The sequence below is a fragment of the Pezoporus occidentalis genome, unplaced genomic scaffold (assembly GCF_034315485.1).
Source record: "Pezoporus occidentalis ecotype Australia unplaced genomic scaffold, CSIRO_AGI_Poc_V1 ctg214, whole genome shotgun sequence".
In the NCBI taxonomy this organism is placed as follows: Eukaryota; Metazoa; Chordata; class Aves; order Psittaciformes; family Psittacidae; genus Pezoporus; species Pezoporus occidentalis.
The window spans coordinates 113044-140863 of NW_026914007.1; the positions used below are offsets into that span (position 1 = coordinate 113044).

Here is a 27820-nt window from a genome sequence, read left to right on the forward strand (position 1 = left end):
CTTCACTTGCAAGTTAGACACAACCTCCCAGCATTGAATGTGAGGTGGGAGACTGGGGGGAAATGAACCAGTAAAGATCTCAAAACCTGAGAATAAATAATATACGCTGATGCTGCAGAAAACATGGAGACAGAGCTAGAAAGAGAGGAGTTCAAAAAGCAGATGGAAAAAATGATCTTTGCATCTCTCTGGATCAGTATGTGCTGGAAAAAATTGCATTTGGATAGCCAGTGGAAAGGCTGTTAGACTGGCTGTGATGGTTAGACTGACTGCAAGAAGAAGAATGCCAAAGAGTGAGTTATTTCTATTTAGCTGGATGTGAAGGAACTGTATCTAAGGGGTGTTCAGAAGGTTTGGTGAGATTTATACGTGGTTTGCATAGGGGTAGTTAAAGGAGCATGAGGTTGAGATGGCATCTGGCTGAGAAGGCAGGAGGAGCGCTCAGTGTAGGTGTAATCCACCATGACTGGGAACACAGGTAGCATGTGAAGGTGTGTTGGAAATGATTTAAGAGAACTGGTTTAGTAGGGCTGAGTGTAATCGGGTATCTGAGTGTTGGTGGGAAATGTGCAGAGTTTCAGCTGGGATTGAATGTGGGCCTAAGGAGTCAGACTGACAGGAACAGATGAATCACTGAGGAGTGGGGATTTATGTTTGAAGATGAGAATATTCAGAGACAATATTTCAGTTTGTAGAGTCTGCAAAAAACATGGATGTAGCTGAGGCAGGGATTTTGCCAACACATGTATTTAGTAGCTGCTCATGTATACTAGGCTAAATGTAGTTGAATAGCAGTGTGCTTGGAACCATGCCTTCTATCACATGATGTTTCTTGCTGCCATTATAATATCCTTGAGCAAACTTCAGTTTTATGTTGTTGGCTAGAAACGTGTGCGGTAAATAATGGTGGCTGTGATCGTACATGTAAAGATACATCTACCGGAGTTCACTGCAGCTGTCCTGTTGGGTTCACACTCCAGTTTGATGGGAAGACATGTAAAGGTGAGTTTTATACTGGTGGGCACATACATACCAGCACCTTATCATAAGGTATTCATCTTCAAATGCAGGTAATCCAAGTCAGTACGTGTAATCTGACCTAAGAAAGGATGCAGCCAGGGGTAGATGCGCAGTTTCCATTGTGTCAGGTGCATCACACCACCTCACCACTTTCACCCCTCCTGCCAAGCTGGCCTCATTTTTCACAGTAGGAGGTAATACAGGTCTGTGGTAAAGTAGAGGTCTTTACTGGGGGAGGTAGGCATGTCTGTTCTTACAGGCATTAGTTCAATAAACTGCTATTTTAACCACAGTCAGCTGGGCATCAGAACAGTTTAGAAGTAAATATCAGTGTGTAAATAGGGATATGTGAATAGAATTACTCATACTGGCCCAAGCAGCTCTGGTGAGAGTACTGGAAAGAAGCAAATGGACATTTAGGTTGTATATTAGAATACATTTTCCAGTAATTAGATATTAAGACTGTTCTGCAGGCAAAAAATGATGGAATCCACATGCCTGAGTCAGTTAATATTAAAGAACTCATTCTAATGTTGGCATGAAAAGGATGGGGTAGCTCAGGAAGTTTCCTCTGTCTGAGATTTCTGCAGGGATTAGGGAGAGGAAATGGAGAGAATGTTTAAAAAGCTAAAACCTGTTAGAGAAGATTTAAGTCAAAATATTTCCAAGCATAACTTAGGGAAATTATCTTTTGCAAATACATGCACCCAAGTGTAATTGACAGCAATATGTTAAATGAAAGCAAGTAACGCTGTCATGGGGCTGAGTGGGCCAGATCATTCATAAGAGCTGGATCTGATCATCCTTAAAATTTGTAATAGTTCACTAGATTTTGTTTCTGGGCTTCATTAACCAATTGGATTTGTCTGTGTTCTGGATCTGGCAGTGGAAGTATGTTGGATGTAGTGTGTTTATTTGCTGAAGCACTTTTTTTTGTTACAGATATTGATGAATGCCAGTCCAATAATGGAGGCTGTGATCATTTCTGTAAAAACACTGTTGGCAGTTTTGATTGCAGCTGCAGAAAAGGATTTAAATTGTTAACAGATGAGAAGTCTTGTCAAGGTATGTGCACTGGAGTAGCAATAGAAGTAGAACAAATCAGTGTGGCTTGGACATCTACTACAATGATGAAGTGATAATGGACTCCAGAATAATTTCCATGCCTCAGTTTTGGGTTTTCTTGTTTTGTTTTCTTTTCAGAACAGCTGTTGAGTTAATACATACAGTTGGCTTGATACTATTGTAGGAGGTATGTTTAATGGCACAGTGAACTATTATCTGGAAGCAACAGAAATAGCATCATATTAAAAAGATTTTTATGAGGATAATGCTCCCCCTCTTCTATTAATGATTTTCAAGTAATTTACAGGGAAAAAATAGGCAATATCTCTCTGTCCATCTTACTGACTGGTTTATCATTGCAGTGAAATTATTTTTTCTTAATGAGACATTTAGATGCCATGAATTCATTATGTAAAGAAAAAAAGACATTATGTGATCTATGAAATTATAGGCCTGTAGACACACTGAAATTGCTATTCCCTAAAACATAGAACATTTGATTTTTAGGTTGACGTGTATTTTTCTGTGAGACTTGCAAAGCATGTTTGCTTTTCTGTATAATGGTTTGTAAATATAGATTTAGCAATCCTGTTTAAGATGCTTAAATACATTAAAATGTAAAGATCAGAGTGGTTCGTGGTTTTGGAAAAGCTACAGTATGAAACAATGTAAAGCCATCAGCCAGTTGGAAGGTGAATAATTCCATTTCCTAGACAACCCACTGACGTTAATGATGAATTTCAGAAAGCTAAACTGACCAACAGAACATAGTTTTCACCTGGGTTTTTGATGCATTCTTATCCTTTCAGAATCAGACAAAGAACAACAATTTTACGGAACAAACTTGCTATAAAACCACAACATTGGTGGTGTTGTATGTTTGTTTGTTCTTTTTTGTTTTTAATGGAATCTCTTTATGAATGTATTTTTAAGATTTACATCCCCCTTTTGTCACTGTCACTTCCCTAGATTGTTTCAAAAGTTGTATCTTGAAGCATGCCAAAGCCCAAGAAAAAATGATGTAATGTGTCAGTCATGCTGATGGGAACTTTTGTGCATCGTACAACATTTTTACATGTCATGCATAATGTACTAACACAGAAGTTTTAGGTGCTTTTGATGGTATAATAGATACTTAGGGCTTCATAGTGATGGGAATTTGACCACTTTACCGTTCAATTCACCAAGATCATGATTAGGCTATTGTAGTAACTATGCTTTACAACGATGTGTGCAAAGTGATTATAGTGCCAAGGAAAACTGCCACTGGAGAAAACAGGTATCTTGGCAGCCTTTAGAGACAGACATTAAAGTCTAAATATGCAGTATAATGGATCTGTGGAAAAATTCAACAAATTATTCTAGTCATCTGTCTTCAGGTGTATCTTGGAGAACATGGTGATTTTCAGCAGGCTTAAATCAGGCATTGCATGTTCACATAGAGTTAAAAATGTGACCTTTGCTTTCATTTATTGTGAAAAAACAAAGACAATACTTTCTTCTGTAAATCTGTTTCTACAGATCTAAGGTAGAATTTTTGTTAATGAAATAAGAGTTCTGTCAGCATTTTTTTTTCTCCTGTAGAATAGAAATAATTGTTTTTAAACAGAATTCTAAAAATGTAGCAGCAGATTTTATGCTTGCCAAGAAAAATCTTGTTCCGCAAACTACCTGTTCTTTTAAAAGTTGTCATTTCGTTATGTTACATCCTTTGCTTTAAAATAATTTGCTTAGTTTTTTGCTTAGTTTAGATAAATCTGTACATCTCTGTGTTGAACTTTGTTAGCTCGTCAGTGCTCCCTTGTCAGGCTGAAAGATACTGATGTATTCCTTTAACACTTGCAGACATTGATGAATGCTCTTTTGAACGGACATGTGACCACACGTGCATCAATCATCCAGGCACCTTTGAGTGTACTTGTAACAAAGGGTATGCTCTCTATGGCTTTACACATTGTGGAGGTGAGTTGTAAAAAGATACTACATGCCATGCTGTTGCCACAGGTCTAATTAGTGTCTGTGCAAGACACAAGCCTATGTGTATGCCATAGGCGGACAGAATAAATTTTACTCTCTGCTGTGATAAGGAGGCATGTCAAAAGTAGAAACTAATCCTGCTCATTTCTGTCTTTGGTCAAATGTTTTTGCCTTCACACCCTGCATCCAGAAAGCATCTATGACTACTAGAACAAACTGATGCGTTTTGCACCTGGGTATGAAAGCCTTAATTTGATAGAATTTTCACATGCAGAAGTCTTATTGACTTCAATGAAAAGTCAGTGGACTTGCACTTAAAGAACAGGAAGCTCTGGGTGGCATAGAAAATTATGGTTTTGCAGGTGATGTAGTTTTAACTTTATGTGATGTATCACTGATTTACACTGGCCAGGATTAATACTCTTGAATCTGTATATCTTTCCTACAAAAAAAGTTCAAGGAAAGAGAGAAGGATGTTCACAGAACCTCAGTTTGTGTTGAGTGTGAATATTTCTGAGACAAGTTCCCAGGATTAACATGAGGAAATATGAATAACTGAACACTAAATGAAATTAAACCTGTTTTATAAAAGCTTAGGCAAGACCTTACTGACTCCATATGCTTATTTAATTCTGGGTAAGACTTACTTATGTCTGAGGCAGAATGAGCACACGTGAACTTGGAGATAACATTTCAGTGATTTCATTGTGCTCAATCTGTTCTAACCTCTGCCTCTAGAAAGTCTGCAAAGAAGATTACAGGTACAACATCACTGTGTTTTATCCTGATGAATAGGCAAACCTTTCTGATGGGAAGTATCACTGTTCATATGTTCGAATTTCTAAGAGAAGTCTATTCTCATTAATTCTTCTCCATTAATTTCCATTTCTTTTGGCCACCAATAAAGGAAATCACCAATAAGGGAAAGTTACTGTAATTTTGCTGTTGGCTACTAATTGTCCGCTTCATATCATACTCCTGTGCAAAAGATAGTAATCCTTGTACCATAGGAAGTTCTTAATTTACTGGCAATCCAGGCTGTGTCAAAGCTGGTAGGGATATTGAGTGTACCCCTTCTGACCTATATGAAGGAAGTTCAATAAGTACTGGAGGTGAAAGGTTGCCATTGCATTCCGCATCCTAACAAAAAGTCAATGAAACCCAAAGATTTGGGCTGATTCTGTGGTATCTTAAGCAGTAGCACCAATTTGAGTTGTTCTTATCTTTCTCCATTATTCCTCTGCTGCTCATTCCTACCCCTCTGTCTCAGTTCAGTTAGTAGCATGTTTTTCCCCTGAAATCAGGTAATTTCTGTAATGTTTCACAGTGTTTTCTACCAAATTGCTACCTATCTGGGGGGGGAACAGGTGGCGGGGGAGAGCAGTGAGAAGAACTTGTTTTGCCATTGAGAAAAGTGTACGTAGAAATGGGTACCCTCAGTTGCACAGACTTTCTGGGGCTTGCAAGAGATTTCTTGCTGGCAGCTTTCTAGGCTTATTGTATAATTGCCATAAAGCTACTGGAGACAAGGGAAGCAGTCATCAGAGTATATCTGAGAAGCAAAGACATAGAACTTTGCTTTTCCCTTTGTTGAAATTAATGAGATTCCTTTCGGGCCGTTTCTCCAGCCAATCAAGGTCCCTCTGAATAGTGGCACAACCATCTGGTGTATCAGCCACTCCTCCCAGTTTTGTATCATCTGTGAACTTACTGAGGCTGAACTCTTGTCCCATCATCCAGGTTTAATGAAGAGAATAAATAGTATTGGCCCCAGTATTGACCCCTGGGATGCACCACTGGTGAATGGTATATTCTACATCAGCATGCAAGTTTGCACCAAAGGCAGTATGTTGTGTCGCCATTAGTTTCTCCTCCTGTTGGCATTTATTGGGCAGGGAAAGGCCCCGAAATTGGATAATTGCCCAAAAGGGGGAATGGTGGTACAATGGTGTTATTTGCCCACATGGGGTCACATAGTGTCCACAGTAGTTGTATGTATCTGAGCACTTCGGGGCATTGATCAGTAGGAATCCTGTCCATTGTGTCTGTCTTTATTCCAAATTAGAAATATTAATTAACCAGGCACAGGGCACTGCAGACTTGATTTGATCTCCTTTTTTTTTCAGTTAATTTGTTGCCATATTGCTGAGGCTGAATATATTTTTAGTTATATAGTAATGGTTTAAGACCATGCTTAACATCTCGCCTCTGACATTTGATCAATTTTGACATTTATCAAAGGATTTCCATGAAGAAAAAGCTATTTCAATGTAGGTGTCCAGATAGCATTACTAAAATCTTTTCCAAGCCATACCAAGAAGTATTTGTGTATATTTTTACCTAGTGAAGTTAGAGGACAGATCTTGGACAAAAATAAGATTTTAAAAGTCTTTTCACCTTTCCTCTATAGATATTAATGAATGTAGCATCAACAATGGTGGTTGCCAACAGCTGTGTGTGAACACACTGGGAGACTATGAATGCCTGTGTCACTCTAACTACAAATTACACTGGAATAAAAAGGATTGTGTTGGTAAGGTGCCTAATAAATACTTTTCTACTCCTGATGTGTCTGATGGCCATGTGGTTATAGTCAAATCTGAAAATCTTGGTCTGTCCAGACAAGTGGTATGAGTCATCGTTCCCGGTATCCCACTTACTTTCAGCATGATGGTACTGATGTTGGAACTGGTAAAAACAAGTGAAAAAACAACCCAAAAACAGGAGATACTTTGAGGGATTTTGATGCTTTCTTTCCTGTGCTTTTATCCAGCTCATGCTTCTATTTCCTTTTGTTTCTCTGCATGAGAAGGTTTGCTGATGATAGCTTTAACTGAAAGGAAATTACTTACGTGTTGTGATCTTCCAGTGATTTTATTTTGCTTTGATTTTCTGTCCATACAGCATTTTTAACTGTGTGGGTGCTCTTGGGTACCAGCTTCAAAACCAGCTGCATGCCAATTTATTAGTAAGGTGTGTATGTAGATATTTTACTTGTGTGAGTATTTGTTTTATCCTATTTAGAGACAAAGGGCTCCTTGCCTGATAATATGTCACCCAGGGTATCGCTGTACTGCATTAAGAGTGGTGGGAGTGATAGATGCTTCTTAAGCTGTTCTTCAGATGTCCAGGTATTTTCTGGTAAGTCAAAACCAACAAAACCAGGCATGTGATCTGCAGAGTGTAAGAGCAGCAAACCTCTTAACTCTCATGGAAGCCACAAGAAGTAGACAATCAACAGGGACCTTTCCCCTTTCACTATAGATAATAAGGGGCTATAACCCTGCCAGTGTCCCAAGAAGGCCCTCCTTTCCTTGTCTTTTATAACCACTCTACCCTCAGATTCCCTTCTCATGACAACTGTCTTTGTGAAGCTAGGGAGGACAGGGCAGAATTCTCAGTGTTCCCTGGGCCATTCCTTAATTGGCCCTGAGAACTGCTGCTGAATGAGGCAAAGGCATTCCAGCCCTGCATGGGGTCTGAGATTTTGCCCATCCAGTCCCTCCACCCCACAGGACGCGGCATGCAGACTCGCCTGGTGCTTATGGGACAGTTGCTGCTTTTCTTCCTGAACCTTTTAAACTACTTACAGAGAGACAAGCTCTAATGTGAAGTCTTTTATGAACAACATTGTTGAAAAAGGGTGAAGATGGTGATGCCAAACAACAAATTAAAAATGTCTTTTATACTACAGGAGTCTTCAGTCTGTGCACAGTGCTTGTGTCTTTACTGTCTGTCTGTATGGTCTGTCTGTTAGGAACACAAGATGCCTACACCTTCACCTGTGGCAGGTCATCTCAGCTTAAGAAAAAGCAGCAAAATACAAATGCATCCAGCTGGCTGGGTAATCACTGGATTTATTGTTGCATGATTTGACTGATTTCTTCTAAGAGATAACAGTGAAATAAGGATGTTTCTGTTGAGTATTTTCCCTCTCCATTATACTCCCTCTGGTTTTTCTTCCTCATGATTGCAGTTCATGATTTCAGCAGGAAATTCCCCTTGCACTGCTTCATCAGCATCACTCAAACTGAGACTTATAAATAAGGAAAGAGAAAAAGATCAGTAGTGAAATAAACAGCTAGGCTAGGAGTGTCATGTCTCTTTTTAGACACCCAAACTGGACAGTGTTGGCAGCATACAATATGTTTAGGTTGAGCTGTTAATGAAATTTAGAAAGTATTTAAAGCTGAACAGATAAGATTTTTTTTTTTTCAATAAAATCTGTCCTACTTTGTTCAAGTTCCAGTTGTGAAACAGCTTCACAGCGGGAGAAAGCTGATGCCTCTTTAGGTTTTCTGTGATGACCACATTTTCACTTTATATCAGCGTATTTTTTGATATCATCATTATGATGTGACTTTGTGGTTACCTAAATTTTCTATTCCTTTTTGAAAATAACATCATTGTTTCTTTCTGAAGATACTTCAGCCATCAAGATAAGCGTAACCTTTAAATTAAATGAAGGAAAATGTAGTTTGAAAAAGACTGAGATGTTTCAAGAAGGTCTGGAACAGATGATACCAGGTATGAATATAAAAATGTGGGTGAGCAGGTTACAGTCATATATGTACTTTCCAAATATGAAGTACACCAGAAGCAAAGCATAGAGGACTGCAGGCTTTCTTTTCTTCACTGACCTCATGAATCACACTCTTGCCTAGGTGTGATTCTTGCAATAGTTATTTTACATCACGGGACGTCCCTATGACAACCTACAGTATTGCTAGGAAAGCCTTTCGCCTTTTTTATTTGTATTACTGCCAATAAATTCTCAATAAAATCAACAATTCTTTTCATTCTTTTGATTCTTCCTTTCCTTTCTCTCTCACCCTTCTTTCTGTTCTTTCTTTTCTCACCTGCCTAATGCCTCAGTGAAGAATATCCTGGCCATTTATGCTGACTATTGTCAAAGGTTATTCCTCTTTTCTCATCTTCCTTTTATACTTCAGCAGGCCCAGATGGACACAGTGAGGTCAGCTTTTCCATCTGTTCCAAGGCAGAAAAGTATGGCCTGGCAATTCACAAAGTCAGCAGAAAATGGGGAGGAGTACATTTGAAAAAAAAAAAAAAAAAAGCTAGGGGAAGAAGTCATGAAATAATAAGATGAATCAACATGTCAGTTTGTTTGTCCTTACAAGAGTAATAGTGAGAGACTACAGTAGATGCTTCATGAAGAATTATATATTCCAGAGCCAAAGCTTATTCTGAGTGTTTAACTAAATTTATTTTTTTGTAGAAACCTTGAAAGTGATCTCCAAAAGGCACGACTTAATTTAAACACCATTATAAGCTAGAATGTTTTTCACACGCTTCATATGAGTGCAGGATTTTTTCCCTTGAGTAGCCTGCCTGATGCGGGCAGTGTCATGGTTTTAGGATGTTCTGGATAGCACAAAGGCAATTCATTAGAACCTACTAGCAAAACCCAAGGGAAGCAGGCTGAGCACTGCAGCCAGGCTCTCATCCTAGTGGCAAATGATGCCTTGGACCCACTGCAGTGCCAGAGTCTCAGCCCGACAGTAGATCTGTAAGTGCACTGGAGTAATGATTTCATGTGAGGGTGTACCAGCTGAGAAACTGGCTAAATTGTTTACTGTCATGTGAAGTTAATCATTTGCTCCTCTTAACTCTTCATGACAATAATGTATGCTGAGCACTAGTGAATGTTCAATAATGTAGCTGGCCAAGCTTTTGCTTCCTTTGATTTTCTTCATACAGAGAGACATAATTCAGTAATGGAGAGTTTCCACTATGTAAACCTAACATGCAGCTCTGGCAAGAAAGTTCATGGAGCCCTCAGTAGACTGACAGCGACTAGAGAAATTTTTATCACTGCGGACTTTGAGCTTGAAACAAGCCAAAAGGAGGTGACAGGTTGGTTGGAAAATAACCCAAGGTGTGGTTTGAAGCTTCTTGGCATTTGCTTCTTAATTTCTGTATTTTTCACTTCTATCTGTGTGCAAAATGATAACAAAAAGTATCTCCTGTTTTGAAAATGAATTTTACTGCTTCAAAAGAGTGAGGGGTAGGGATAACTTCAAAGATCAAAGAGCTGCCCATTGATTAAAGTCTTGTGGTCTGATGAATTTTCTTCTAGCCTGGTGGTGTTGTCCTTAAGCATTTCAGATTTGTTCACAGAGTGGCTTTCTCAGTTATTTGCATAGTTGGTCTTTTGAATTGGGATTTTTGTGCACAGTCACTTACAGCAGCTTTCACCCTTGATACTTTTCAGACACATGTGATGTGCGCTGTGCTCGGAAAAAGACTGAAAAGAGATTCCGTAAAACCATTCGGACCCTACGGAAGACAGTCAGCAGGGACCAGTTCCGCATTCGCGTCTCTGGCATGGACCATGAAGTGGCCAGAAAGTCTCTCAAGCTGTCGGAGCCACAGCAGTCTTGTGGTGTAGGACAGATGCATGTGGGTAACAGATGTGGTAAGTGAAAGTAAACTAGGAGCAAACCATCACATGCTGTTGGTTTTGCTGTGGTCTGATGAGGCTGGTGGGATCATAGGGTGCTTATCAGGGACAGAGGAGGGCTGTGTAGGAAGAAGTAGGGGTTACTGTTTGTGCTACTGAAATGTGCCCCTCAGTGTATTTGTTGCTGGCAATTGCTGTGTTACAGAGTACAGTAAGGCCCCAGTGTACTACACTTTTTTATAATTGATGCACAGCCTACAGTAAGCTCAAAGGTAGAAAACGTGGGAATAACATCAGGCACCAGTGGCCTTGACATCATCAGTATTATTTTTATAACTAGATTTAATATCCAGTGTAACACTGTGTTTCTGAACTTGAGAACTCTCCCTTGTTCCAAAGAAAAGGCTGGGCAGAATTTGAAGCAGTCACATTTTCTTTGCTGATAAAGCTCTGAGTCCCAGAGAATCTTCATCACAGTTATAAATTCATAGAAAATAGGGGTTTTATAGGTCAGTACTGAAAAAAATCTTAATTATCATGGCACTGGAGGGCACCACAATAGTGTAGCCCATAATAAATGCTTCCAAAGCACAAAAGTTAAGGAGAGGGGTCAGATGTTATCTTAACAGGGGCCTAACAACCATGACAGCTAATTCAGGCTGCATAAGGTAGGCGGCATGTAGGTGGTTTTGTGAATCAGCAGGCCTTTAAAATGCATGTCAAATTGAATTAGTACATCTTCCAGCAGCAACCCATTTGGCCTAAGAATAGGTTTTCCAATCTGAAAAACTTGGATTCACAGAATAGAAAAATGAATCGGTGTTGTTTAAAACATCTGTGCAAGCAAGCAGACTAGGGAATTACTCAGGAATTCTGTCAGAAAAAAAGCTGCAAGTTTTCTTTTTTTTTTTTGCAATGAGTCTGAAAAACTTGGGAAAGCTCACCAAGATGAGTTTAGATGGATGTTTTCAAGCTGTTGTGTTGGATGCTGGAGGATGGCTTGAACAAACTCTGTCTCAGTCTATGGTACAGAGCACAGTATGGCTTTCAAGCCATTTGTGATTTCATCTGGAAAAATAGCAAAAAATACTGCAGGTAGAGAAAGCAACATGAGTTACAGTTAGCAACTGGAACAGCAAAGAAACAAATTTATATTTTTTCAGGTAACTGCAGAACCAGTTTTAATTTCTCAGTACAAATGACCTTCTTATGTGGCATTTCTGTGCTAGTTCAGGGGTAAAAGGGACTTTTGGAGAATGCCTGGTAAACTCTTTGGTAAGGTGAGCACAGATAGCCTTTCTATGGTTAAAACAGACACTGATCATATGAAGACAAGTGTTTTGAAGGACAACTTTTAAAAACCCTCTTCCGTCACTGAATTGGTACCACAGTTTGCTCTGTACATCTTAACAGGTACTGCTGTGAGCAGTGGAACTAGCAAGATCCGATTCCCTGTGGGTCTCATGCCTTTTGGTTTGATTTGCTCGTGCCTAAAAAGATGCAGTCACCAAATGGATCTTCATTTCTTCAGCTGTATTCAGACCATATTCTTGTCTACGCAAGGATATGATCTTTTTTGCTGTGATCTAATAGGAGATGGAACTTGTACTACAGCTTTTGACTCGCATGGATGCTAAGAAGGTCTCTCACCTCCACTTGCACATTGCTCACTTCTTTACATTGAACATACAAAAGCTTGGTACCTTTGAAACCTCTTTGCACCCTTTGTTAGATTGCTGGCAGTTGGACAGAAAGTTCACTAGTTGTCGAGGGGACATAAAAGTACACACAGAGGCGGTGGTGTTACATACGCCTCATTTCCTTAGAAAAAGCTGATTGTCCTAGTGTGCATGGTAAAGGCAGCACAAGGTGGGTGCTGCTGCTGCTTTGACTGCCGGTCAGAAGGAGCTAAGAAATAGACTGGTCAGAAGAGAATGGAGTGGGGACAGTGTAGAAGAAGATGAAGAAGCTATCTCGGGGATGTGTGTGGGAGAGTCAGGGGGGTTTGTTTTGTTTTGATCTGATTGTTTTGCAGAGTTGCTGAGAACTTCTGGACAGGACTGGGGACATGCTTATCTGGACATGCTAATGATTCTGGGCAGAAAGAGATACCAGGTCAGCAGACTGATTCAGTGCAGGTGGTGGATGTGGTCTCTAGACAGGCAAGAGAACTTTGGCAAAGGGATTTTGCTCAGTCTGATCAGAGGAGTAGGAAGCAGTGAGGGAACTAAGTAAGTCTAGGGAAAGTCTTCTGTGATGCAGACAGTAAGTCAAGTGCAGGTTTTAGTTAATTGTTTTCAACTACTTTTTTTTTTTTTTTTAAAACAGAATACTTGCAGTATGTCCAGATTAGATACTGATTCAGACAGTCTTGTACTGGTCCTCTTCCTGTGGTAGGCTTCTCCTGGCGCAGTACTGTCTCAAACATTAGTGATATCTCAGCAGCATAAGAGGGAAAGTCCAGCTTCTTCTCTGACAGCTCTTGTCTTGAAGAACTGACCTGCAGCAGCAGCAGTAAACTAAACTTCATTTGGTTTCACACTTCTGGTGACATAATTTTGTAAAAACCTGACAAGAAGAAATGAATTATCAAATGGGAGGAGGGGTGCTATTTTTTCTGCTAACATGCTTGCTCTGGCAATCATAGATTTAAGACATAAATCCTTAGAATATATAACCATCTCAAGTGTCCTGAATATGTGAACTGCTACAACACAATAACTTAAAGGGTGCTGCTTCAGAATCAGTTTGCTTCAGTTGTTGGTGATTTTCCTTGTAAAGTCAAGGCATAATTCTCAAGAAGATGGTGAATTGGTAGATCATGACCTCCTTTATGAAGTTCACCTTCTCAGCCACTGAGATACTACAGCATTTGTCTATAGGAGCAAATGCTCAAAGGCTAACCTGTTGAAAAGAGGGGAAGAGCCTTTAAATGTCTTTGTTAATCCTGGTTCCCTGTGGGCCTCTCTTCCCTCTCCTCCCCTTTTCTTCATGTTTTTGCATCAGAAAAGCTTTCAGTTTCTTTTTTTTTTTTTATCTTCTTTAAAACAGCTGCATGAGACTCAAGATCTGTTTTTTAGTGGGTATTGAAGACAAAACAATGGCTGCAGAAATGAAGTCTACTAGAGGCAATGGATTCTTTTGTTCATTTGGAGAAAAACAATCAGGTTTCTGAAAAAAGAGCAAGGCCAGCCAGTGGAATTCTGATTTAATGTCATTATTTGCAAATCTCCAGATCTTGTTTCAGCTGGGTATTTCCCATGTGTCAGGTGGGACCATGCAGTTTCTAGTTTTGTGAAATGTTTGTTTCATTTAAACCAATTATAGGAAAAGTTTGAACTCTTAGAGGTGTGCCCCCCCCCCCCCCTTTATTTTTTTGTGTGGTTTTGGTGGTTTGTTTTTCTTTAAAAAGGGCTCATTTGTATCACCCTAATTTCATGCATAGTCCTATGGATTTCCATGGGATGATTTCTGTGTTGACATAATGTCCCTATAATTAATGTGACTATGACTGAACCTAACACTAAGTCTGTTTTGTTATGCTAAACTGGCTCCTAGTGAGTGCTCTGAGCTTCTGAACAGGCTTTTCTCATTACACCTGCTCTGTGCTTCAGTGGGGTTAGATGGGTGACCTCTGGAATATTTTTAGGTGGAAGACGGGGAGGAACTGGGAGCTGTTTACAGGGAATCGATTGGTTCAGATTGAATGGAAAAGTTTTGCTTTGGCCCAGGCTGATTTTACACACTTCCTGCCTTTTACTGTCTCAGACCTGTATTCCTTCTGTGGATGCTGTCACAAGCATAGCCTACCATTCTGCTCACCTGCCATATTTGACCTGCATCACAAATGACCTGGGGCAGGCAGTGCAAGTGGAAGACAGGAGGGAAAGAAACGGGGCCTGAAGCAGTTGCAGTGTAGCTCCAGTGAAGCGTAATGGACCTCAGGTTACTGCTGAGCAAAGTTGAAACAAAACGTCAGCCTTCTTTCAGTGCTCAGAAACTGTCGAACTGCAGAAGTCCTGACAGTTGATTTGCCCTAATGGTTGTATAAGCATAGTCTTGATATCACCTTGAGCTTTATCAAGTAATCTAGCTGCTGACCACCTAATTTGACTTTGTACCCACAAACACTAAATGTTAGAGACCTGAGATTTTTTTCTTATTGCTAGTTGGCTGAACTGTGGGAACATACTATGATGGGGAATGAGAAAGTTGTGTTTTATGCCGTAATAAAACTTAACAGGATGAGGAAGGACAGCTAACTTGTAACTCTTGCCACAGTCCTCAGAATCCTGGAAACCAGAAATCAGCTGGGGCTCACAGTGTGTCTCAATATAGATGTAAGGCACAGAAAGAGACTGTCTGGTGCCCCATCTTTCTCTTGCTCTCAGAATTCAGTCACGCAATGCATCTAAGAATGTCCTGTATTGAGGATCTCATTGATGTCTGTGGAGATCTAAGTTTACTTTCTCAATGAAATTTAAAAAAATTAGTAATTTCGCTAAATAATCTTAGAAGATTCAGATTAACTCAGTTTTGTTCCACAGAGAGCTCTACCATTTTACAACATGCAATTTCAAGGAAAGTAAGGTGCAGATGATAAAGTTGATGAAAGAGATCTGATGGGATAAGTTCTGAAATGTAACATTTCTACATGAGTGGTGGGTTTGGTTCCTGCCTGGGACAGGATTCCTTTGAGCTCTGTTAGCCAACCTACTGTTATGCTGGAGTCTGAGCACGTTCAGGAAGTAAAGTAGCATTCTGTTCAGAACAAAACCAAAACACACACACACACACTGGAAAAAATAAAAGCCAAACCCAAACCACTCCAAACTTCACATGTGATTAAAAGGAAGGGAAAAAAAAACAGGTTAAGATGAGAGAGCAGACAGTAAATAGTCTGCAGTAAGGCCACCCAGAGCTCTGATTTCTCATAGAGCCATAGAGGTTTTTGAAAGAAGATTTGCACTGGTCTTTCCATTGCTTCTGGGTTTCTGAAGTCAGTAGCCACTTCTGAAAGTCACCTTTACTAACCTTGATTGTCTTTCCCTGTTATGGAATGGTAAATAGTGCTCTTTCCTTACCTTATTGGAAATGCTGTAATGAAAGCCTTAGTTCATTCATGTTTGTTGAGTTACACAAAGAGTAGAGAGATGAGTGTTCTGTAGGAATGTTTATAAATGAAGAAAGGCTTGAAAAGTATGGGAGCAAATGAATGTGTGTCCTTATGAAAGCTGAAGTCATGTGTGGTGGAAAAAGTTAGAACCTAGAGCTAAGACTTCCTCATTAGCTTTCATTGATAAGCTATGGAGCATTGCTTAACCCGGTGTATTTTATTTTTAAGCTAAGGAGGAACACTCACTATTCTACTCAGTGTATCAGCCATAAACAAAGCTTTTCATCATTGATCATGACCGGTAGTTAATGCCCTGCTTGTTGTTAGTCGTATATCCTGAAATGAAGCCAAGGCCAATTTAACTTCCTAACAAAACAGCTATTCACTGCGTGATTTATTGGAGCTATAAACTAAAACTAACAGTTTATTATTGTAACAGGTCTTTAAAAGGACAGAGTTTTTCAGCACAGCTGAACAACTGCAACAGTGTTTTGTGCCTTTCTAGAGTAGGATAATTATTAAAAACTGGCACAGTTCTTTTGTAAAAAGTTTGAAAAGCAGCATTTTTCAGTTATCCGTAAATATTGCTGGAGTTGTTAGATAATATTGAGGTGTGTGTTTAAGTAAAATTAGTTGGATTGACTTAGTGCTACCTAGGCACTATTCAGTGCACAGATAATCCTTATCGAAGAACCGGTATCAGAGGAATAGGAAGAATATTTGTGCTTTAAAAGTCTGAAGCACTCATACTGTTTAGTGAATTTGCATGATTACTTTTTTTGCGCTTGAGGTTTTCACATAATTCAGTAACACCAAGAGTTTTGAAGTATGAATGTTCAATAATATTAGGAGTAGAATACTTATAGGAATCTGGAAGTACATTTTTGGCACCTTAGGTTCCATATTAATTATCTCATAAAGAGTTTTATTAGCTAGAAAGAAGAAATAATCACTCTGTAACTACTCTGTATAGCTGTATTGAGAATACTGAACAGGCCTAGTGTCCAGCATAGCCTAGAAACAAAGCAGAAAATCCATTCTAGCTCACAGAAGAGCTCACTACACCAGAGCATATCAGTGTCTGTTTCAGTTTTACAGGGTACATTGAATGTGTTGTGTTCTATCTGTTGCTAGCATTCAATTCTGAAATCCTGGTTCCAGCTCCCAGGTAAAGAGGACAGCAGTTTCACCTTTGAGTTTCAGGTCATGTGAAGGCTCACTAATGTACTTTCATCTGTAATGTACAGGTTAAAGCAAGTGTGTTCTTCCTCATCTAGATCAGTGCTCACCAGGTGAATATTCTCCTGACGGCTTCAAACCCTGTCTGCCATGTCCCCTTGGAACATATCAGCCTGAAGCTGGAAGAGTATCCTGCTTTCCTTGTGGAGGAGGTCTAACAACAAGACACAGCAGTGCATCCTTTTTTCAGGACTGTGAGACCAAAGGTGAGGTCAAGATTTATTTGGTGAATAGTGTTGCTCCAAGGGAAAGGTAACTGCTGCTGCTACAAGTGGGGCATTCAAAGGAAGGGTCATCCTCTTTTCAAGGATCTCTCCTTCCAGGGGTCTCATAGTTGGCTGGCCTGGCTGCAGGGAAAATCAATAAAGCCTCAATTACTTTTATAACTGCTTTTCATACAAGACTTGAAAAGGGGTTGAGAAGTACATGGAAATTGATCAGGGAAGTCATTGATCTATGAAGAGTTGTATAAAGGAGCAGCAGGGAGAAAAAAGTCTCCAAGAAAATCAAGACCAGTATGTTGTATTGACATTTGGGGTTTGAGCACAGCAGCCATGTGAAAATGTGAAGGAGGGAATTGCAGTTCTAGAGGATAAGTAAGAAAATAGTTTCTTCATGTTCATAATGAGAAACTGGCTTGGATGCCTTGGGATATACCTAAAAAGCTAGCATTCAGGTTAACCATGCAGTACCTCAGACAGCCCTCTGAATTTGATCACAGTGAGCTAACATGCAGTCAGCTCCCAAGGTTTTCCTCACAGGAGTGAAAATCAGGTAGGGACCCTATCTTTAAATATGAAAGAATTTTGTTAGCTTCTTAGTTACCTAAAATGTAAAAAGCTGAAAGACAGCTATGAAGATGTCCTTGAAAATGCTGTTAAAAATACGTGTCTATGGAGAGAGATGATACGTTGATCAGTATAACTGTTTACTCAGTGTCTCAAAGCATGGGTAAAACCCCATGCCTTACATTAAAATCGCCTGAATAAGAAGTGTTAATAGAAAATCTACTGCTGTAGTTTAGAAATAAGGGATAGAAATATGTTCCTGATGCAAACATTTGGTAGTGGTTTGGATTAAGAGATCTCTCTAGTGTCAGTCAAGATATGTTTACTATTGAGAATTGCAACATAATAGAAGAATTTTGAAGTATGGTTGAAGAATTAATATTACTGTTAACAATGTGATAGCTAATAGGTTTCTTCAGTGAAGAATTACTGAACCCACAAATGCTATTGTTTCATACTTAATTTTGTAAAGTTGAAGCACTAAAAAAACATGTTAAAAACCTTGGATCGAGATAAGAGGAACTAATTTCGGTTTTATATAACATAAATAAAAACAGGTCTATAAATGAGGTTCAGTTTTCAAAACAGAGTGGAGATTAAAGGAATTTATTTGTATTAACTGGAATGAAGAGCTCAGGGATTTGCATGTGGAAGAGGCCACATGAGACATGGAATCACAGATGCAAGAACTATTTGGAACTTATATCTGAAGCATTTGGATTGGGGGTGGAGCATGTAGGGAAGGACTCCAGGCTAAGCTAGTTTACAAAGCTCAGTAAGACTAGGGTTATGTGGGAGTAAGCAGAGCTTAAAAGGAATAGAAAAAAGGGACTTTGCAATGCAGAAAACTACATTTGAAAGGCAAGTTAGTAAATTATTTTGATGTTTAACCTGACAGAGGTAAACTTGCCAAATGAGGTACAGGAATAGGAAAATATTTTAATTTATTTTAGTCCCACAAAGAAAAGGGCAAGGAAAAAGAAGCAAGGTGGTGATGGAGTTAAGAGCAAAAATATAGCTGCTTTCTGTAAGGTTCCAGTACAGATGATGATGGGCAGAGATTCAGATGCATAATAGCTAAGCAAAATCAAATGAAAGGAAGCATATTAGAGATGTAAGCAAAAGTGTTTGGGGTCTCAGATTGCATTGAGAGAAAGAAAACTTCCTGACTGTATGCAGAGAAGTAGAAAAAAAAATTGCAGGTCAGCTGGAAAAGATTTTTCTTCTATGTCTGTTCATCGCATGTCTGAAACTTCCATAAAACCTGTAATGATTATGAAAGAGTTTGTATGTCAGAATGGGGTCTCTCCTTGGTGATGCAGGAGGTACTCTCAGCTAGTCCCGTGAGGGCTGTAGCTTATATGTTTAGCTAACATGATGATTCGCATGACATGATGGAATAAAGTAGCAACATATCTGGTGGAGGTGGCTGTACCCTGACTCACAGCCTGTTGTTGCAAGGCAGTGTGTGATCATGAGAGAAGAAGGCAATATATCAGTTTAGTCACTAACATTGATGCAATATGCCACTTGCAGAAGGCCAGAATCTTTCACCTCTGCTTGTGGTGAGCTTATCACCAGGGTATACTAGGATGAAGCAGCAATGCACATGCTGCTTGCCATAAGCAGGTAAGAAAGAAAGGTTTAGTTAGTATTTCCACATACATTGCCACATAATTCCAAGTTAAATGTCAGTGACAAGACCATTTGGTAGCACACTGTGCTATTTGGTGTCCTGCTTATAACATCATGGTGGTGCATGATTTTCTTACTGCTTTCACACAGAACTGCTCTACAGTGTTGCATTTGGGACTTTCGAACTTGCGCAAAGTGACCTGACAAACTAAAATCTGTTCAATTGCTCTACTTTATAACCCTCATATTTTATAAACATGGCATTTCAGTTACTGAAATTGTACTAGGTCCTTTAAAAATGCACAAAATCTCCTGTGCTGCTGCCAATTTTTTAACCATGCTGCATATTTAATTACTATCCAGTTCAGTGTTCACCAGGACATTTCTATAATACCACAACTCATCGGTGTATTCGCTGCACAGTTGGAACATACCAGCCTGAGTTTGGACAAAATTACTGCATTTCATGCCCTGGAAACACCACTACTGATTTTGATGGGTCAACAAATATAACACAGTGTAAAAGTAAGTATAGCAAGATGGTTTTGATGATCTCTTAAAATAAAAATATTGGGCCATTAATATTCAGAATGGCCCTAAGGTCAAAATTCAGCTTTGCTTCAGGGAGCTTGGAGAGAAGGCAGTGGTGTTACTCCTCTTTTGCTGCCTGCCTGCATGTCATCCCACATGGCTTACTGAGGTCCATGAGAGACCATTTCTGCAGACTGGTTCCATCATTCTTGTTAAGGTAAGTGATGATTGTGTCTTGCCAGTTGGTGCTGGGCCAATCTGTATCTTACTATTAAATCTTTTACCCCATGATATAGCAGACAGAGTTTGTCTCCTTGGCACTGTTATTTCTTTCTCTTCTATTAAAAGGAATGGAAGGTGGCTCAAAAAAATGTAATAGCTCTAGTTTTCTTCTGAATAACAACCTTTGAAAGAGGCAATTACAAAACCACTGTTACAGATTATGGTAACTGTAGTGCAGGTAGCTGATGGTAAATTAAAAAAGGAAAGCAGAGGCCAGAGAAATGATTCCTCAGAAGAACCTCTGGAGCCACTTACATACACACAGATGCATATCACACTTAAAGCATCTGCTCCCTGGGCATGTCACACCCGCACATCACTGTTACAGTGCTGTAGTGTCCTTGTGGCCATGGACTGCTAGGAAGCACAGGCAAAACATCCTGCACTGGGGTTCACCCTCTCTTACTGCCAGCAGTGCTGATCTGTGCAGAGAAAGGGCCATCTATGCTCCCTGTTCTATGCTGCTGCAAGCATGGTGCCTCAACAGAGCGCCTCAGACTCCAGTTAGACTTCAGCTGATACTTCTATAAAGATGTTCTGTCTGATATGAGCAAGTGGAGTATCCTTGCTGTACCATTTCTTTGTCCTCTTACAAGTGCCTTGCCCCTTGGCTGTGACTTGGTTGATAGCACCTACTGTGTTAACAGTGACTGGTCTGTATTTTATGTCTCAGTGATGATTAAAACACAAAGTTAGATGCAGGCAGCAGCATGATATGAAGCTGGCAAAGGGAACTGTACCTGCATCAGATGCAGACAGAAAAGTTTTTGTGTCTGTCACCCATGTCCTGTTTTCTGACAGTGATTGTAGAGAGAGCTGTAGGATGACCTCGCTTTGCCTAGTCTTGCATACTGTATTGCTTTTTCAGATAGGCAGTGTGGAGGTGAACTGGGAGATTACACTGGATATATTGAATCACCAAACTACCCTGGGGACTATCCTGCAAACACTGAGTGCACCTGGAACATTAACCCACCACCAAAACGCCGTATTCTGATTGTGGTTCCAGAAATATTTCTACCAATAGAAGATGAGTGTGGAGACTACCTGGTGATGCGAAAAAGCTGTAAGTCTGAAATATCTACTGAGGCATATGATATCTATCTTGGTGTGCACCACAGGTTTCTCATATGCATTGCTATTTATATAAATGAAATGTAGCCTGGCTGGCCTCTACTTATGAGTAGAAATTTCTTTAAATGGCAAATTGAGAAATCCTATTTGGTAATATTGCTCCATAGGTTCAGGTAAAACTAGGGTGCAAGGCCATAATGCGTCAGTGAACTCTGAGAGAAATACTGTTAGGAAGGGGTGGATGGTTCAAGCTATCTAGATATGAATTATGCTAAGCAATTCTAGCCTGGGTTAGGAAAGAGGAGGTGCTTGCTAGTCCCTACAGGTGGCTGGTGTGTGAATAAACAGCTTCAGTTTCTGTTATAGGCAGATCCCTTAAACAGTAAATTGTGGGCTTTTTTGTTGTTGTTGTTTTTGTTTGTTTGTTTGTTTTTGGTTTTGTTTTTTAGGAAAAGGGAGAATATTCCTTAACCTTGACCATCCACTAATAGCCTGCCACATTTCAAGTTTTCATAACACCAGAAAGCATTTGTTATGATAGCTTAACCTATTTTCTAATTGTGCATTAGTATGAAGCATTATCGGGTAACTGCCTATTGTGTGTTTTCTTTGAAAGCTTCTTCCAACTCTGTAACCACGTATGAAACCTGTCAAACCTATGAGCGCCCTATAGCTTTCACTTCTAGGTCTAAGAAGTTGTGGATCCAGTTCAAGTCAAATGAAGGAAACAGTGCCAAAGGATTCCAAGTTCCTTACGTAACATATGACGGTAAGCGGATGTGAGCAGCTAAGCCAAGGTGGACTAGTGCAGCTGCAGCAGTGCAGAACTCCTTGATGGGCTCCTTGACCTTGCTAAGCAGCAGGGTTACCCAGTGCTCTCAGCAGTGTTGCTATGAGACTACTTCCAGTAGCTGTTTTTATTTAAGGCTGGTTTAAGGAATTCTGCTTTGCACTGCAGTCTGAAATGCCACTGTTTTTCTAGTCTTCCACAGACCTAAACAAAGAGCTGGTATTCTGGGCTCTGACCTGCATTTCTGTGCCTTCCCAGTTCTGGATTGCAGTGCACCCCCAGTTAGGAACTGGGCAAAGTCCAAGTGCCTCAGATTTATCATGTTGTTGCTACCATCTGTATTCTAGTACCAGATACTAAAATGTCTGTATTGAAAAGAAACCTGAGGGGCAAAAGTTTCACCCTATCCCTGTCAGAATCACCAGGAGTGAAACTGGAGCTGAGGCTTTGCACTTCAGCATAAGCAATGTGAAAATGATAATGCGTGTTTCTGTTCACACTGGATTGATTGTGAAGGACTCATCCTTGCAGACTCATGGTCTACAGGGTTTCATCAACAATGGTTAATTAATTTTTTAGGGGAAACCTCTCATTTTGAAGCATTTCAAGTTTGATTGACCAGGGGGTTGCCTTTGAAGAAAGTTTCCTCTTACCATTTGGGTTTGTTTTTTTTTCCCTTCCTAATATAAAAGAAAAAAAGCCAATACCAGGTTGTGTGTACTTACAGATAAGTTTCTGCAATGCAGTTGGTTTGAAGCAGGCTACTTGGTTACAATGTGCACTACAGTCCTAAATGCATTATGTTTTCTTTTGCTTTTGACAGATTGATGCTGAGCAGCTCAGCAGAGTACACTGTTTTCATAGTAAACGGTATTTGTAGTTTATTTACAGAAGAACATTTGGAATATTTTCTAACTACTAATGTGAGGGTCAAGTAGCACTGGTTCTTTTGGAGGTAGGGCTTACATGTGTAACCAAAGTGAACCTGCAAATTTCTCTCTTGTGTACATTCCCCATAGAGGATTACCAAGAACTAATAGAAGACATTGTTCGGGATGGCAGACTTTATGCATCTGAAAATCATCAAGAAATACTTAAGGTATATTGCTTCTACTAAATATGCTGGTTTTGATTGAAAATGACACTTTTATGCCAGTGAATTTGCTTCCTGCTCTGCATCAGATCTGTTTCTTGGTGCCCTAGACACATGCCACTTCAAGGAAGTGGGGTGAATCAGTGGGGTGACCCTTTGCTTGGGAAAATAAAGGTGGATCTGACTACAAGGAAAATTTAAGGTGAAGATACCCCTCGAGCGTCACATATGCTGTGCTGAAGGAATGAGTGGAACAAACTGAGGGGCATGGGATTTAATCTCTTGGAGAAACACTTGGTACTGCTCCTTGTAGCCTGTAAATTAATAAAGGCTTTTCCTCCCTGGACAAAAAAAAAATCTCTTTATGGATTTCCTTTCTTTGACACTTGAGGAGGTGACAGTTGTATAGGCAAGTTCACAAGTAAACCTTTCTTGTGCTGGATATCAGATCCAGTGTTTGTTTGTGCTTGTTTGTTTGGTTGCGGTTTTGTTATTTTTTGTTTGTTTATTTTCTTGTTTGCTTGCTGCTGTTGGAAGTATGAGGATGGAAGTAACCCTGGTGCTGGCAATAATAAATGTGAAACTCCAGTGACTTTGCTGTGGCTTGAATGTCGGCCTTGCTCCAGTAGTTTCTGAGCCTCAGAAACATTAGTACTCGAAAAATAAAATGCCCATAATATTTTATGAATTGATCAGTAATTAAGATTTGGTAATACCGACCCTAACTCTGCTGTGGAATTACTGTAAAATCTGCTTTCCTTTTTCTAGGACAAGAAACTGATAAAAGCACTGTTTGACGTGTTGGCACATCCACAGAACTACTTCAAGTACACAGCCCAAGAGTCTAGAGAGATGTTCCCAAGATCCTTCATTCGGCTGCTGCGCTCAAAAGTTTCCAGATTTTTGAGGCCTTACAAATAGTTGGCACTGTACTTATAAAACTAACCAGCCCTGGGCATGCACAGAAGGGTTGTGGTAGGTGGGGCTGCTTTCTGTGTTTTACGCACTGGCAGAGAAACTCCAGGGGAGCTTGCCAGCTCCGTTCTTGGCAGAGTTTGGCTTTCTCAGCTAATATAAATATTTTGTTGAACAGAATTTTGATTCCTTTCCAGATAATACCTTTTGGGTACCAAGGATGCTTCATGGGTCTCTGAATTAGAGACTGTCCATCATTTCTCTAACTAAATGGTGCCAAGCAGAAGTTTGTAGAGCTCTGTCCTATTGCTTCATCAGCAACTCTAAAAGCTAATGTGGACAGACAGTCTAAGTAGTGTGGTTTGGGATGAACTCCTGGGCTGCCATTAATGCATGTTACCTCAACAAAGTTGTGTTCATGTTTGGTCTTGCTGAAAGTGAGAACAAGATCGATGTCTCTCTTAATTTTTGCTACAAAGGAAATTCAGAGCTAAGATTGGAATAGATTTATAGTCCAAACCAATGAGACCAAGAATTGCAGGTGGTGTAATTTTTCTTTGAACTATATATTGTATGAGGCAAATGGAGTAATAAGCAAAGGGTTGAATATTAGCTTGAATGCTCTGGGTCTGGATAAAACTGTATTCATGCTGATGGTCTATTGGTTTAAACAGAGTGATACCAGAATAAAACCAGGGAACCAGAGTAATGGAAAACAGACCCTGACCTGCTGGACACTTCCATTTTGGGCTGGCTGCAGATGTTACAGCAGAACAGAGTCTTTGCTAAATCCCAATGCTCTCCTTGTGCATAGGGGACAACAAGAGGCATTGGCTTTTCCAAGTAGTATAAAAATTTGCCCTCTGAGCACATGCAGGTGAACACACAAGCGCCATTTTAGATGCAGGCTTTGAATCGGTTATGCTTTTGTACATCACTGTTTAAACTTGTATAAGGTTCTTATATAAGTCTCAATCCTTATATTCCTTATCTTGTCTGAGCACCTTGCAATGACCTTGTGGAGCAGAGAAGGATTGCTTTCCTTGTCTTGCTGGGGAGAAGTAGCTGTACAAAGGTATTCCTCAGCCAGACTGTGGCCTCAAAGTGATCTATGGCAAAATGCTGTTCAAAATTCCCAAGCTCTGTGTCCTTTTCCTCAGGTTGTGTCTTAGGTGACAGAAGACTATACCGAAAGGTCCCGTAGAGAGAGCTACGTTAATCAAAATATTGTCTCAGTGCTTTTCTGTCCACACTTCCATTACATCACTGTTCTCTGGCCATGCAAACCATTTCTTTGGTGTAATGTACCTTGTGGGCCTTCTATCTTGAAGGCAGATGGCTGCAATCCTGCTTATTTGGAAATGGACTTATGACTTCTGCCTTTTAGTCACTGGCACTGCCAGTTGGTACCAAACTTCCTTTCTGTGCCCCCTTTAGGAAAGGTACTGAAATTTCACAGTGTAGCCACGGCCAATGCTTCCTTTCAAATCTCCCTGGGTTTCATTGCATTAGTATGTGGTGTTTAACTGTTTTATGTGAATAATACTCTGCCCACATTGCAACAGATGAAATCCTCATCAAGAGCCAGGGTCTGAATCTCTTCCCTATAATGTTTGGAGCAAACAAATACTACCAAATGCAGCCTTGCTGAACTATTGTGTCATGGTAGCCCTATTCTATGGCATGTGTGGCAGTGCAACCTCTGACGTGGTAAGGACACGTCTTAATCATGCTGTGATGGGAAGGGACAGTGGCCACAGGCTACAGCTGGGGAGCATAGCTCCTTGGAGTGGGGTTCATGTGATGCTGTGTTTCTTTTGCTACTGCCCTGAAAGAATTGCCATGCTGTGGGTGGAGAAGGGAAGTGTCTTGTGTTTCTGCCAGAAGGATGAGCTGTGTCTTAACTGGCTGCTCTGGGGCTCCTGCTCCAGCTCAAGAGCTGCTTGTGGGTTTGTGTGACACAGTGGTGAGCACCCATTCCAGGGATAGGGCTGCCAAGCCTGTAGTAGAGGGGGGCAAATGGCTTGGGCAGAAGAAGGGAGGAAAGGGGTGAACTAGTAGAACAGAAGGGAAGGAGCCCAAGTCCTTGTGTGTTCCTGCCTGGTGTGGTTCATCCTGGACAAGGTCCCTGCTGCCATCATGGAGAGGGAGGACAGGGGTTATCTAAAAGAAGGTAGGGGGCAGTGTGATTGGTGAGAGGAATGGCTAAGGGATGCTGAAAGAAGAGGAATGGTGTTGAGAAAAGCTTGCTACGTCTGTGGAGAAGTGTGTTGTGGTGGTGAGATCTCAGGAAGGTATTTCAAGGTAGTTTCCCTCTGGCTAAGCAGCCCCTACCTCTCTGCTCTTTGTGGCTTCTAGTGCCAGATGCAGTGTGTCAGTGAATTGCAGTGACCCACCAAAGGAGTATTGCATCTCCATTCCCTCTTTGTGCACAGGACGTTTTCATTGTCTGTGGTGTACAGTTTAAGGCTGAGGAGAAAAACCTGCTCTTTCCTGAAGAATCCTTGCTCCACAGCCCTGTTTGTTTTCTATATAAAAAGTAAATGAATCAGAAGTGCTTTCCCTTGATCTAACATTATGAGTCAAAATTTCCCCTTTTACTGTTGATCCTGTGTGTGCAGTAGAAAGTGAAGAGGGAATTTTTGCCATCTTAAATGTTGGGAGAAGTGATAACTGTTGCAGAATGCTGTAACACTTGGCATTGTATCTTCATAGCGATGGTAGTGGCTCTGTAGAAATTTTAATTTCTACTTTCTGTGTGATTGTAGACTGATGCTATTTTTCTGGCAACAAATGATTCAAAAAATGTTTAACCTTATAAAACCGGATTTAACTTTTGAAGTAAGAATTAGTGTTAACTGGGTAACTTAATGTTACCTACATGAGATAAGCATAAGGATCTTTTTTCATAATGTAAATTAATGTCAAATGTTTCAGACTGTTACTTTTAATAACAGAAATAAACCAGTGAATTTTTAGTTGCATGAAAACCTTGAGTAATATTTTTAATTGTCTTTGCTGTCCTAAATAATAGTTTTGTGTCAAAATGAATGGTTGTGCAGCAAGTTATTGCACATCAGACTATCCTGGGAACATCTGCTTACTGTTTCATGTAATATATTATTAGCCTGCATCTATACCCATAAAGATACAGTTCTTTGTATGTTTAGTGGTGCACATATTTCTGGTTAGTGTAATATTAGAATTATCCTGGTACCAATTCTAATGATTATGCTAAAAATTTCTCCTGTATGATGAGCTGGACTCAACTGGCCTGTTGTAACCAGCTCTACGAAGGCAGAATAAACTGCACAAAGTAACTCCAAAGTATTTTATTAGTTGGTATATTAATCTGATCTTTTTCTAAAAAAATTGAAAACACAAACACCCTCCCAACCCCCCTTGATTAAACTTACAAATAATAATGAAACCAAACCAGAACAGGGTGAAAAGCTGTGTTAAGACACAAACTCCCAGAAAATTTTTAAGATTACACCACAGTTTCATCAGAGCTTTTCATTAAATCCACCAATTTAATTTCTTAGAATTAAAAAAGTCACAGGAAATTCTAAATTCATTGATCTACAATAATTTTTAATAGTTTTTCTATATTTGTTTCTGTGCTTTACATTGAGATTATGAATTGTAGTCAGTCTACCAAAGTTTTATAAACATAATCACGATATTTTCTCCTTAATTTATTCAGATATTTGTTTGACCTTTAGCTTCCTTTGATCACAGTGACAAGGACTGATTTGCATTAAACTGAATGTAGCCATCAGGGTTCGTTTGGGGGCACTTTTGGAAGATACAACTGTATAATTCAGCTGTTAGCTGTAGAAAGCTGACATTGGTTTATATGTAAAAGAAA

General features: G+C 39.9%; 1 protein-coding gene across 8 annotated transcripts in view; it reads left to right on the plus strand.

The window, feature by feature from the left end:
• Positions 1-26227, plus strand: part of SCUBE2 (signal peptide, CUB domain and EGF like domain containing 2) — a 42948-nt gene extending 16721 nt beyond the window's left edge. For 5 of the 8 annotated variants that reach the window (XM_062619816.1, XM_062619812.1, XM_062619815.1 and 2 more), the window contains 15 exons: positions 886-1002; positions 1963-2085; positions 3931-4047; positions 6473-6595; positions 7087-7203; positions 7757-7906; positions 8485-8589; positions 9784-9939; positions 10298-10501; positions 16880-17047; positions 19628-19789; positions 20946-21143; positions 21768-21920; positions 22961-23040; positions 23803-26227. In XM_062619816.1, coding sequence (XP_062475800.1) covers positions 886-1002; positions 1963-2085; positions 3931-4047; positions 6473-6595; positions 7087-7203; positions 7757-7906; positions 8485-8589; positions 9784-9939; positions 10298-10501; positions 16880-17047; positions 19628-19789; positions 20946-21143; positions 21768-21920; positions 22961-23040; positions 23803-23955 — 2126 coding nt within the window. In that variant the 3' untranslated portion in view covers positions 23956-26227. Of the gene's footprint in view, positions 1-885; positions 1003-1962; positions 2086-3930; positions 4048-6472; positions 6596-7086; positions 7204-7756; positions 7907-8484; positions 8590-9783; positions 9940-10297; positions 10502-16879; positions 17048-19627; positions 19790-19877; positions 20013-20945; positions 21144-21767; positions 21921-22960; positions 23041-23802 lie in introns of those variants that run through there. The other 3 variants (XM_062619813.1, XM_062619817.1, XM_062619819.1) reach the window with 3 other exon arrangements.
• The last annotated feature ends 1593 nt before the right edge of the window (positions 26228-27820 follow it).